This window comes from Papio anubis, chromosome 2 (assembly GCF_008728515.1).
Source record: "Papio anubis isolate 15944 chromosome 2, Panubis1.0, whole genome shotgun sequence".
In the NCBI taxonomy this organism is placed as follows: Eukaryota; Metazoa; Chordata; class Mammalia; order Primates; family Cercopithecidae; genus Papio; species Papio anubis.
Window position 1 is genome coordinate 76,259,476 of NC_044977.1, and position 13,144 is coordinate 76,272,619.

At 38.5% G+C, this 13,144-nt stretch overlaps 2 protein-coding genes across 6 annotated transcripts in view; one reads left to right on the forward strand and one right to left on the reverse strand.

The window, feature by feature from the left end:
• The first annotated feature begins 216 nt into the window (after positions 1-216).
• Positions 217-12,848, forward strand: PSMD6 (proteasome 26S subunit, non-ATPase 6). Of its 5 annotated transcripts, none has more exons than XM_003894222.5 (8): positions 217-541; positions 1,297-1,502; positions 4,379-4,524; positions 4,783-5,002; positions 5,115-5,223; positions 9,831-9,999; positions 12,407-12,484; positions 12,635-12,848. In XM_003894222.5, exons 1-8 carry the CDS (start codon positions 397-399, stop codon positions 12,729-12,731), a joined length of 1,170 nt encoding a protein of 389 aa, XP_003894271.1. In that variant the 5' UTR covers positions 217-396; the 3' UTR covers positions 12,732-12,848. The 5 variants fall into 5 exon arrangements, with proteins under 5 accessions (XP_003894271.1, XP_009198664.1, XP_009198663.1 ...); XM_009200400.3 differs by having other exon boundaries at positions 343-773; positions 12,635-12,845; XM_009200399.4 differs by lacking the exon at positions 217-541 and adding an exon at positions 564-685 and having other exon boundaries at positions 12,635-12,845.
• ATXN7 (ataxin 7) overlaps positions 8,913-13,144 on the reverse strand; it is a 151,655-nt gene continuing 147,423 nt past the window's right edge. Inside the window, exon 15 of the transcript XR_004182146.1 lies at positions 8,913-11,601. The gene's annotated coding sequence lies outside the window, so the exon portion shown is untranslated. The remainder of the gene's footprint in view (positions 11,602-13,144) is intronic.

A 13,144-nucleotide genomic window follows, 5' to 3' on the forward strand; every position in this document is an offset into this window, starting at 1 on the left:
TCGACAAACTATGGTGATTTTTTATCGATGCTGTTATTACATTTTCAGTTTTCAAAAAATTTTAAGGTCCCATCAGTTACAAACAGAAAGTAAAATAGCTAAAAAGGGAGTGAGAAAGAGATTCAAGAAATTGGGCTTTTGAGTTGGGCCGCACCCACTCTGCGACTCTGCCGGGGCCTTGAGCCTGGAAAAGCCCGCGGTGACCACACTGGGGCGCAGGCGCCCAGGCCGGGCGAGGCGTTCCCGGAGGTGTCCAGCAGAGGACGCTGCCGGCGGAGACGGAGCCGGAAGTCGGGCCGGAGGCGGCCGGGCGTATTCGCCGACTCCTCCCGCTTCCGCTGCCGTAGCCGGTCGGAACCGAGTTGTCTCCTGTCAGCCGCTGTCCCCATCGCCGCGATGCCGCTGGAGAACCTGGAGGAGGAGGGTCTGCCCAAGAACCCCGACTTGCGCATCGCGCAGCTGCGCTTCCTGCTCAGCCTGCCGGAGCACCGCGGAGACGCTGCTGTGCGCGACGAGCTGATGGCGGCCGTCCGCGATAACAGTGAGGCCCGCACGAGCGCCGAGTCAGCGGCCTAGGCCTGGGCCATCCCCGCGTTCCGGAGCCTGCGGGGACTTTTTTTGATGGAGTTCCAGACCCCGGGGCGTCCCTCTGACGGGGTCTCCGAGACCAGGCCTGGCTTCTCCGGTCCTTAGGGTTTTGCTTTGGTTTGGGGATACCCTGGGGGACCTCGCCTTATTTCGGAGCGGTTGGCATCTCTGTGCGGCCTTCCCCTGTAAGGGCAGCTTGGAGGAGAGTCGTGAGGCATTAATATTTATCCCTGTGCTAGGCACAGAGTAAAGGCCCCGTGACTTACTGTCATTCGGGACTGCTCCCGGGCGCGGGGTATTCCAGCAGGAGAGTTCAGCTTGCCTGTGGAAGGAAATTTGGGTTCGGTTCTTTTTGGCCCTTCTATAGTGAATGTGAGTGTTTGAACATATGTGTGTATGTGTGTATAAAAAGTCTTTCCCTGTTTGAAGACTTTTGGAACAGAATCCGGCAAGAGCAAACCGAGGATTGCCCTCCCTCCAGCCCTAGTAGAGGTTGGCAGTGCCAGGATTGGCCCTCACGCAAACCTCCCACCAGCATACGTTTCATGTTTTGCCAAGTCGATTGTTAAGCGCCATCCCATACCTTCCTGTTAGTGGGGAAGAGACTGGTGGATGACTTATTGGGGGTCGGGGGGTGAAAGACGTGGGCCGACTTTGACTTGAGGGCACAAGTGTCCCCACTCACACATCCCTCTTTTTGCATGTCAGACATGGCTCCTTACTATGAAGCCTTGTGCAGATCCCTCGACTGGCAGATAGACGTGGACCTACTCAATAAAATGAAGAAGGCAAATGAAGACGAGTTGAAGCGTTTGGATGAGGAGCTGGAAGATGCAGAGAAGAATCTAGGAGAGAGCGAAATTCGCGATGCAATGATGGCAAAGGCCGAGTACCTCTGCCGGATAGGTGACAAAGTGAGTGGAGATGGTTTCCCCTCTCTGTAGTTAGTGTGGGCTAAAATTGGGGACTATTCCAGATAATCGTTTCTCATTAAAAAAATTAACTTCGTTTTAGAAAAAGTATAAAGGTAATCATGCTTGCTTATACTAGTGAATCAATGTAAAGATGAAAAAGTCTCCATGAAATGCCTTGTCATTTCCCTAAAGAGCAGCTAGGGCTGTATTCTTCCCCATTTCACCCCATGCCAATAAAAACGTAAGTGTAGATCTAGAGAATTTTATTTACTGCTTTTACAAAATTGGGATCATTTTCAGCAGTTTTCTCACTTGGTTGGGAAGCACTGGTCTGGTGTCTTTAGTACTTTACACGAGTAATACTTTCCTTAGCAGAAACTAAGAAACAGTATAGTAAATGCTGAAGTTCTGTTGATCTTTCTTTACTCTGTACCTTATTGTGCATTTATATAAACTTTTTAATATTTTTTTTTTTTGAGACGGAGTTTCACTCTTGCCGCCCAGGCTGTAGTGCAATGGAGTGATTTTGGCTCACTGCAACCTCCACCTCCTGGGTTCAATCGATTCTCCTCCCTCAGCCTCCGGAGTAGCTGAGGCCGAGGGAGGCGTGCGCCACCGCACCCAGCTAATTTTTTTGTATTATTAGTAGAGACCGGGTTTCACCATGTTGGCCAGGCTAGTCTCGAACTCCTGAACCCCTGACCTCAGGTGATGCACCTGCCTTGGTCTCCGAAAGTGCTGGGATTATAGGCGTGAGCCACTGCACCCGGCCATAAAATCTTTTTTATGTAAAATTTTATATATAAAAATATAAATGCTCAATAAAAGAACAAATTAAAAAAAAAATTAATACCTGCAGAAATTTTTCTTTTTTCTTTTTTTTTTTGTACATGGGATCATAGTGTACTAGTGTACGGTCCTGTTTGCCCCTTTCATTCAGCATTATATTTAAGAGGTCTTTCCATATTTAAGAGGTCTTTCCATGCCAGCATACATAAATCTGGCTCATCCTGGTTAACTGCTGCCAAATGTTCCACAGTAGAGCTAGCTCTGGCATAGTTTATTTGCCTGTTCAGCTGTTGTTGGACATGTGTGTTATTTTCATCTGTTTTTGCTTTAGCAAACTGCTGCTGTAAAAACATGCTTATGTATGTCTCTGTGTATATATGCTAGTGTTTCTCTAGGGTATAGTATATGAAACAATTGTTGGGATAATGAACTTTTTTTTTTTTTTTTTTTTAAATATGTGTGGCCTGTTGTTCTATATAACAACCAGCTTACTCCACCATCAGGGCACCAGAGGGGTACCCACCATTACTGGATCTTTGAAATTTGAGTAACTGTGTAATAGTGGTTAAGAAAAAGGGCTTTGAATGTTCTTAATTTTAAATTATTTGCCTGGAAGTATTTAGATGTAGAATGACATGGTGCCAATATAAAAAAAATAAAAATAGTGTCAGCTCTTGAATCAGATTGCCTGGGTTCTATTTTCAACCTTGGTAATTATGATTTATGAAACCCTCGGTTTCCTCATATGTAAAATAGGGGTACTGATAGTTTCTACTTAATGCGGATTAAAGATAGGAAAAAGCTTAGGCTGGTACCTAGCACATAATAAGTGCCTAAATGTTCTGTAATGTATATCTAAAACGAGGTTTTTTTTTCTTTTCTGGTTGTAAACTTAAGACTTGGTCATTGTAAAAATTTGGAAAATACATAAAAATTTAGAATTAGCTAGTGGTTTCCATTTACTTTTAAGCTGTGTGTTTGTGGTTTGGTTTTAAAGACTAATATATTACATATGAATGAGAAACTTCAAACTTTTGATTCAGGTTTTGAAGAATTTCAACAAGGACATGCTTGAATCAATATCAGGAAGTTGTAAAATGTTCTAATATTATATTTCCTCTGTGTTTATTAAATATCATTCTTCCAAAAAGAACTTTTCCCCTCCTATTTACTCTTTTTTTATATTTTATTTTATTTAGTATTACTAAATACTTAATGGACTTAGTGGGCTTTTATTATTCACTGTTACCACTGATGAGAATCTTTATTCTTTATGGTGCTAAGTTTGTTGCAAATTTGTTAGTAGAGGCTCTTTCAAGACACTTTGTCCTTTTGACATATCTCATTAGTCTTATTTTCTGATAAAACAAAATGTCACAGGTTCACCTGTTATTTTCACTCCAATAAACCTAGAATTATCCATTTGTCCCAGGATCCCTGGTTCCTTTTAGTGGGGGATAGTATTTAAAAACCAAGATCTGAGTGCTACGTGTATCCACTGCTCTCTTCCCAGTCCCTTATAAATTTATGAAAGATAACTAATAATTACATAAAACAAACCGGGCAGACACATACTGAAAACTACCAAGTGTGAATAAATTATTTTATTCACATTCTTGTCTTTAAAGCAAAGGAAACATCCCACAATGCTTTGAGAGAAAATTATATATTTACAAATTTAGTCATATTCTAATAGCGACTAAGATACAATTTCCAAAACCCTTCAGATATGATTATTTTGAAATAGTATATTGTGATTATTGAAGAGAGAAAACATTGAATATACAGAACAAAGAAAAATACTTAACAATTGTGAATATATTATATTTTTCTTAAATTGTTTTCCAGAATCTAAGTATATGCTTGGGCATTATGTATTTTTTATGCTTTATACAGGTAGAGAAAGTAGAATAATAAACCCTTGTGTACTTACCACCCAGCTTCAACAATTACCAGTTAATGGCCATCTTGCTGTACCTCTACTCCTACCTGTTCCCCCAACTTTTGAAGAAAATCCCAGACAGCTGATAGCTTTTTTTTGGAAACTTGTAGCCTTTTCTCACCTATTGCCTTGGCTTTCTTGACAGGAGGGAGCTCTGACAGCCTTTCGCAAGACATATGACAAAACTGTGGCCCTGGGTCACCGATTGGATATTGTATTCTATCTCCTTAGGATTGGCTTATTTTATATGGATAATGATCTCATCACACGAAACACAGAAAAGGCGAAAAGGTACTTTCTAACAGTGGGATTATATTCTCTCTAAATTATGATGCTACAAATGAGAAGTTGATATAAGAAACTGCCTGTTTTGTTTATAGCCAGTAAGTTTGGTCAAATAATTGATGTACTTATTTAGTAAAATATTTTAAATATTTCCTTTTGGTTCAAGTTGTTAAAAGTTGTTTCCTCATTTCAAATAACAGAAAATTTTTTAAAACATGGCTTTGTCTGTTTCCAGACTATGATCTTACTGTTTTTATTTCATAGCTTAATAGAAGAAGGAGGAGACTGGGACAGGAGAAACCGCCTAAAAGTGTATCAGGGTCTTTATTGTGTGGCTATTCGTGATTTCAAACAGGCAGCTGAACTCTTCCTTGACACTGTTTCAACATTTACATCCTATGAACTCATGGATTATAAAACATTTGTGACTTACACTGTCTATGTCAGTATGATTGCCTTAGAAAGACCAGATCTCAGGGAAAAGGTAATGACCAAACTTTTATACTCAAATTTAAAGACCTTTTTTTGTTTCAATACACAAAATCATTAAAGTGTACATTTTAAAATTTTGTATATATGTTTTTTAAAATACCTAGGTCATTAAAGGAGCAGAGATTCTTGAAGTGTTGCACAGTCTTCCAGCAGTTCGGCAGTATCTGTTTTCACTCTATGAATGCCGTTACTCTGTTTTCTTCCAATCATTAGGTAAGGATAGAATTGATATTTTTGATTATCTGTCTTACTCCTGATCCTATGTGCAAATAACCTCAGAAGATTTTTTACCTATCTGAGAAATGTAGTGTGTAGATAGCTGCATGTCTTTGATCAGTATTCCTAATGTGCCCAGTTTTGTTTAGAAAAGGGGTCATCAGATTGTGGCCTGCTGTATGGCCCAGGAGGTAAGAATGAATTTTGCATTTTTAAAGTGTTGTTTAAAAAAGGAGGATGTGACAGAGAGCTATGTAGCTTGCAAAGCCTAAAAATATTTACTCTCTGGCCCTTTGCTGAGGATATTTGCCAGACCCCTGGTTTAGCGTCGTAATGGGGTATAAGGCAAAAGTTAGCAAATGGCTATAAATATTGAACTTCATGGAGAAAGAAGTGAGGGAATTCTGAATGTGATTTGGGTTAGAGATTAATTGAACCTTGAATTCAGCAATAGGTTATTCTGTATGCAATAGCTAAATAGCTAAATCTCTGTGCTGATTTGCAAATCATTTTCAAGGGCTATGGGTTAAGAAAATAATCTGTTGAACATAATTGTATTCCTTCAAAGCTAGTTTATAGTGATCCTGCCTACACACATTTACTTGTTTTTCCCTCTTGTCCCCATTCTTTCCTGGCTATTTGGTTTCCTAATAATGACCACAAACTATTAAGATGATAGAAGAATTAGCTTGCATCAAGTTGACCCAGGGGTCTTTCCCAAAACTTAAAATTTGACATTGATACAGTCTCTTGTTCATGCTGCAAATTTCAGAAGGTGTTTGGTTTAATAGATAGCATTGGTGAAAAGTGGGAATGGAGGATTCTAAATGATTACTGTTAATGTTTTTGCAGTGGCTTTTGGCCCAGTGTTTTTGGATGCTTTCTCCATGCATATAAATTGGGCTGCTTTGTGAGAATTCATAGTACTTACCTCAGGTAATGTAGGAACAGGTTTCTCCAGCATGATGAGTTACTCACTTGGCCTTATCTTCTCATACATACACATAAAGTTATGTTGCTTTTGTACATAAGGTTATATTGTAGAACTGCTCTTTTCCCTTTTTTATGCTTGGGGTCTCCTGGTCATCACTCAACTCAAATATAGAGCCGTTCCCTGCTTCCCTCAGTCAGAACAAATCTCTTACTTCTCTGCATTCCTGGGGCTCTTATTTTATGCCCCCTCCTTTAAAAAAATTGAAGTATAAATCACATACCATAAAATTACCTAAAGTGTACAATTCAGTAGTTTTTAGTATGTTGGCAAGATTTTGAAAATAATAATTCCAGAACATCTTGATCACCCCAAAAGGAAACCCATACCCATTAGCAGTCACTCCCTATTCCTCCTTTCCCCCAGCCCCTGGCAACCACTGATCTACTTTATGTCTGTACCAATTTGCCTATTCTTGACATATCATCTAAGTGCAGTCATAAAATATGTGGCTTTTTGTTCCTGGCTTTTCACTTGATAATGCTCTCACATTCATCCATGTTGTAGCATGTATCAGTACTTCATTTTGTTTTATAGCCAAATGATAGTCTGTTGTACGTATATACTACATTTTATTTATCCATTCATTAGTTCATAGATTTTTGGATTGATTGCACTTTTTGGCTACTATCAATAATGCTATAGTGAAGATTTGTGTACAGCTTTTTCTGTGGACATATGGAGTGGAATGGCTGCACTTTAATGGTAACCCTCTGATAAACTTTTTGAGTAACTGCCAGTTTTCCAAAGCAGGTGCCTGCACCATTTGACATTCACATCAGCAGTGTGTGAGGGTCCCAGTGTTCCCACATCCAGTACTTACTATTTTCTGTCTTTTTGATTATAGGTATCATTGTGGGTGTGAAATGATATCTCATTGTAATTTTGTGTTTCTCTAATGACTAGTTTCGTTGAGCATCTTTTCATATACTTACTGGCCACCTGCCCCACTTGCTAAAACTTAGCACACTGTTTTGTGATAATTTCCTAGTTTGCCTCCTTTGCTAACTAGAATTTCTGGGAGCAGACCTTATGCTTTTTTTTTAATCTTCATAATGACCTGACAGCAGGATAGTACTTGGTACTAATGTGCTCTAAAATAATTCAATTGGAAAAGGAAGTAGTGTCCTTTTCTAGGTAATACCTGACTATATTTAGAAATCAAAAATAAACTGAGAAAGTGAAAGGTTTTGTATCTCACCTCACTCCCAAGTCCATATACACATTCACTCACATAAAATTCTCCCCGAGACAATGATTTTAATATTTTGTTATATATCCTTCTAGACCTTTTATTCATTTGTTATATGCACTTTAAAAAAGAAAAACATTTAAAAACCAAAGCTATATGTACACATATACTATACACTATATGTATACTTTATATGATACAGTTGTAAACAGTATCATATAAAGAAGAAAAAGGCTTTCTGTAATGTATGATCACCAGTGTCCTTTCTCTAGAGGCAACTGCTGTTAATCAGGTTTTCAAGTGTGTCCTTCAGGGGTACTGTTACTCAGAGATACAGGCATGTAACACTTTTATGTATTGTGGATGTATTTTATACGCTGTTTTGTAAGTACCTTTTTTTCTCTTCACAAGTAATGTATCATTTCATGTCACTATATATATAATTGGTCATTTAGTTTTTGAGTGGCTGTCGTGTACTAACATCGAGAATAGCAGCAAATTGAACAGGTAGTGTTCCTAGGAGCTTCACGTTATCCTTTCTTAAGGACTTCCTAGTATTTCAATGTATTGGCTATGCCATAATTTATCCTCTACTGACAGAAAACTAGGTTGTTTCCAGTTTTGCCCTATTATAAGCAACTCTGTTTTGAACACTCCAACAATGCATCCTTCCCACTTGTTATTTCCTTGGGAAAAAAGTCTAAGAAATTGAACTTTCCAAAGGTTAAATATATTGTGTCGACCACTGTTGCCCTCCAGAAATATGCCAGTTTATATTTACACAATTTATACTTCTCTCAATCTATAGCATTTGAGAGAGCCTGTCCCACCCTCTCCATACTCTTTGCCAGTCTGAGAGGACAGAAATAATTTTATTGCTGTGTTATGCATTTCTCTTATTAGTGAGAATACGTACCATCTCATGGTTAGTGGCCATGGAACTCCATGTTGCTAAATCATGTGTTCCCTTGCTCATCTTTATCTGCCTTGATGTTGACCATCCTTTGTTTCTCACCACAGCTTTCTCTTGGTTCTGCAGTAACATGCTCTTGTTTTCTCTGGACCTACCTCCTCATCCACTGTTACACCTCTCAGTGACTGACTGCCTTAGACTGAGTTATTGCCCTTGTCTCTTATCTTCATTTTGTGCCATCAGATAACGTTTGGATGGCAGTGATTGACAAATTCGTGTCTCCAGCCCCAAACTGGAGCACCAGACTCATGCCTTAATGCCTCCTTAGTGTCCTCACTTGGCTGTTTAATAGGCATATCCACTTGAACACTGCCAGCGTATGCTTAAATCCCACCCTGACCCCCAACACTAAAAACAACTATTCTCCTCCTCCAGGGATTTCCATCTTGTTGAAACCACAACATAAGTGTACTCTAGAGTCTCTTTTCTTGCTCACCTTCTGTATCCCTGTAGTTGTCTTCCTACTTGCATTACTGAGTCTGCCATCCTTTCTGTTCCTGGGCTTAACCATGCTTTTCCTGCCTTCAGACTTTTTTTTATCATTTACATTGCTCTGTGCTTAGCCAACCCCTCAAAGAGATATTCCCTGTCCACTCCAATCCAGTGGAGGACTTGCTCGTCACTCTATCATGTTACTTTTATTTTCTTCACAGGATTTATCTTGTGTATTTGTTGATCTGTCTCTGCCCTTTGAAAATTTAGTCTTTGTGGCAGCAAGGATCTTGTCTTTTGGTTCACTGCTATATAACTATCTAGAGCAGTGATATACAGGAGTTATTCAGTAAATTTATATTTGTGTGGATTGCTCATTAATCCTCTACATACATTTTACTGTTTAATTGACTTCTAAAGACCTCTTTCTGGATCAAGGCCATTAACTCATCATTGTAAATAAATTTTCTAGTTTATCATTTGTCTTCAAACCTTGTTCATGGTGTTTTGTTATGTAGACTATTTACATGAACAAATAAACAGGAAATAGGAGTCATCAGTCTTTGCTTTCTTGCTTCTGAGTTTTGTTGCTGTTTGAAAATGTCTGGTTTATACCTTTTTCTGGTCTATATAAATCATTTTTCACTGCACCTGCTGTTTCTCTGTTAGAATTGTTTAAAAAATGAATTTTACTTTATTTTACTTAAGGCATAAGAAGTTCTCCATGGTTAAAATGTTAGTACATGAACTTTGTCATCTGTGAACAGGTTCCTTTAGAAGCTGAGCTCTTTCTGATGGTGATGTCAAATAGCCACCTGCTACTTAAGGATGATGTTTACATACCTGGCCTTCTTTATCACTGCTGTTGCTGCCATTGTTGATGACATGATGTGGCAGGGCAGTGAGAAGTTTGATACTTGTTCATCTATCTGTTGGACTCAACTAGTGTTGCTTTAGTTTTTAATCTTTTTATCTGAAAAGGAGAGTCTTATAATTTGTCATTTTATTCATTGCAGCGGTTGTGGAACAGGAAATGAAAAAGGACTGGCTTTTTGCTCCTCATTATCGATACTATGTAAGAGAAATGAGAATTCATGCATACAGTCAGCTGCTGGAATCATACAGGTCATTAACCCTTGGCTATATGGCAGAAGCATTTGGTGTTGGTGTGGAATTCATTGATCAGTAAGTCTGAATAATGCCATGTTAATTGAAATTTTAAAGTTGCCTTTTAATACGTGAACTTGGTACAGTTTACTTGTTTACATTGGTTCCCTCAACCTTGACGGGGAGGGGGGAGGTTTTTTCCTCAGTATTATCAAAACATATATATCCTGTCGCCTCTGCCTTCCTTGTATCTGCCCCTTGCATTAACAGATAGGAAAATGAGTTGTAGTGACTCTTAGTGATTTGTTAAAGGTCATTAGACCAGTTGTTACCAGAGCTGTCTTCTGTTACTTCTTTGTAGACCACACTGCAGCTATAGTAATGACTCTTAGATCTCGTATTTTACAGTTGGTCATATCCCCTCTGATAATTCCTTCCAGTTTTTAGGTTGCTGCTGCAATTCTGGTCAAATTGGTTGTTAAATGTGGGACTTTTAGTACTTGCATCAGTGATTGAACAACTACTTAATGAGCCATTACTGTATGTTTGGTATTGTTTTACAGCTCCCTCTTCACAGACTTTCATTGTAGTAGTAGGGAAGAGATGGCAAGGAAGCAAATATAAAAGGTAATTTCACATAGAAATGAACCTATGGAGATGAGAAAATGCTATCCTTACATACGGCATGCTTGAGGAGGTGAGGTTTGCTTTGAGATTTGAATTGAGAAGAGTCAGCCATATGGAGTCCTTCTGCATGCAGAAAAGGGGATAGAAAAGGCTAAGGCTTTGAGTCAGGAATAAGCTTGGATGTTGTAGGAACACAAAATGTCAGTGTGGCTCCAGCATCGTCGGGGGAGCAGTAGGAGATTGTGAAGATAATATATGGAGAGTTAGGTGATTTGTGTAGGGGCCTTGTAGGTCATGGAATGGAGTTTGAGTTTTAATTTAGGTTTGATAGGGAGCCACTGGAAGATTTTGAGCCCAAGTTACATGGTCCTATGCAGTGTCTTATATAGAGTAAGGTGGCAGAGAGACCAGTTGTGCTGTTTAGTAGCTCTTGGAGGAGATGTTACTGTGGCTTGGACGAGGGTGGTGAGAGTAGAGTTGGGGAAGAGACATACACAATATGGGATGTCCAGATGGTATCTAGATCGGTGGCTCCCACATGTAGGTGTTTTTAAATGTTGATGATGGTGTTTTCAGTGGTCCGCAGTGGAAACTTTAAATGAAGATGCATTTCTTTTAAATAAGACCATTTTCTTTTTACTATTTTTTAAATTTCAAACATCCATAACATTCTAAAGAATTGTACAGTACCTGTTAACATATTGTCACAATCTATACATTTTATGTTTTTTAACCACTTCAAGGTAAGTTTCAGACACCAACACATTTTTTAAATGATCCTTACCAAAATAGAAGGCAGGTATCCCAAGATTTTGTTCCATTTCTGAATTCTAGTCTGTGAAATTGAAGTCAGATGACCACTCTCCAAGAGGGTTGTTCATTAGGGTGCAGGCTGGGCCTTATGAGTGTGTTTTTCATGAGTCAGTGGAAGGAGTGGCTTGTTGTGAGCAGTGCATGAGAAAAAGGGCTTGGCTTTCCTTCTTTTTCCAACTCTGTGGCCTTGGTCAGGTTATGTCTCTTCAGTATCTTAACTGTGATGTTTCAGTATCTTAACTGTGATGTGAAGATGATAAAGCCTTAATTAGTTAGGGGCACACACAGCAGTATTCCTTAAGTCATCTTGATGACAAGTGAATGCAAGGCAGCTGGTACCTTTCAGGTAGTAGCTGAATTCAGGTAGTATTTGAATTGTTCAGTTTTTTTTCCTTCACGTTCTAAGACAAGCTTAAGTGGCAAGGGTTGCACCACTGAGCTCTAGTTATTGTTACCTAAAAAGCCCTTGTTTTAAATTTCTGTGATACCTAAGAATTTCAAATCTGGGTTGTCATGGATTCTTCTTTTTTTCTCCCTTAAAAAATTACATTTTAGATGAAATCCCCTTTTTAAAAATGGGCAAAGCAATAATTCTGCATCATTTCTCGCCTCCCACTTGTTCAGACTAAGATATGTTGGAGAGGGAAGGGGTCGTTGTTTTAGTAAATACTACTGCTGTTGATGTGTTTACCCATGGGCTGTGTTCCATAATTTTGTTTTAGGTCTTTTGTTTGAAACAGTTTATTACTTTATTACTTTGATCAGTTTTATTCCCTAATTTTTCCTAACCTACAGTTTTTCTCAGAGTACATATGAATGGTTTCATTGTTTGATCTACTTTCTATCTGAATAGGAACTTCTAGGATCATGTTTATTCTAGATGACTTAAAGCCTGCAATACATCAGGGACAACCTCAACTACTGCATATGCAATAACAAGCTTGAAGGGACGCTAAATGTTACAATTTTAAGACAGTATTGTAATGCAGTTTGCATTTTTCTAAGAATTTTCTATAAAGCTAATGCTGTTTTTTTTTTCCTCTAGGGAACTGTCCAGGTTTATTGCTGCTGGGAGACTACACTGCAAAATAGATAAAGTGAATGAAATAGTAGAAACCAACAGGTACTCTCATTTTGTGTATCATTTGTTACATTGCTTAGAATAAGGGGCATTCCTAAATTTTAAGTGCCTTAAATGTTAAAAGTAGGTCAACTATTGTCATGGAGTAATGTGACTGGTAAATAATTCATTTTTTCTTGAATTTATTTATAGACCTGATAGCAAGAACTGGCAGTACCAAGAAACTATCAAGAAAGGAGATCTGCTACTAAACAGAGTTCAAAAACTTTCCAGAGTAATTAATATGTAAAGCCATGTAACAAAGGATTTCCTTTAGAGATAATTATTTGGAATTTTTATAGCTTACTTCACTATGTGCCCAGGTCACCTGTATAAAATAAATATGCATTGTTGTTTCTTTCCACTTATTTTTTCTTAAACACATATGCCTTGTAGAATGGGGTCCACTTACGTTAAAATACTGTCACTTGAATTATTCATTATTGAAAGTCTGGTTTATAGTGTTAAGATTGCAGCTGGGTTCAGATCCTAAATGCCTCAGATGGTGACACAGCCCATTATTTCTTACCTGTAAGCTTCCTGATTTTTTAGAAGAGTACATACTATATAGTGGCCTACAATTAAACAGTGTCTCCCACTTAGTATACAAAAGATAGAAGACAGTAAAATGTGTAATAAGCTTTCCCTCAGAAACAAGTAACC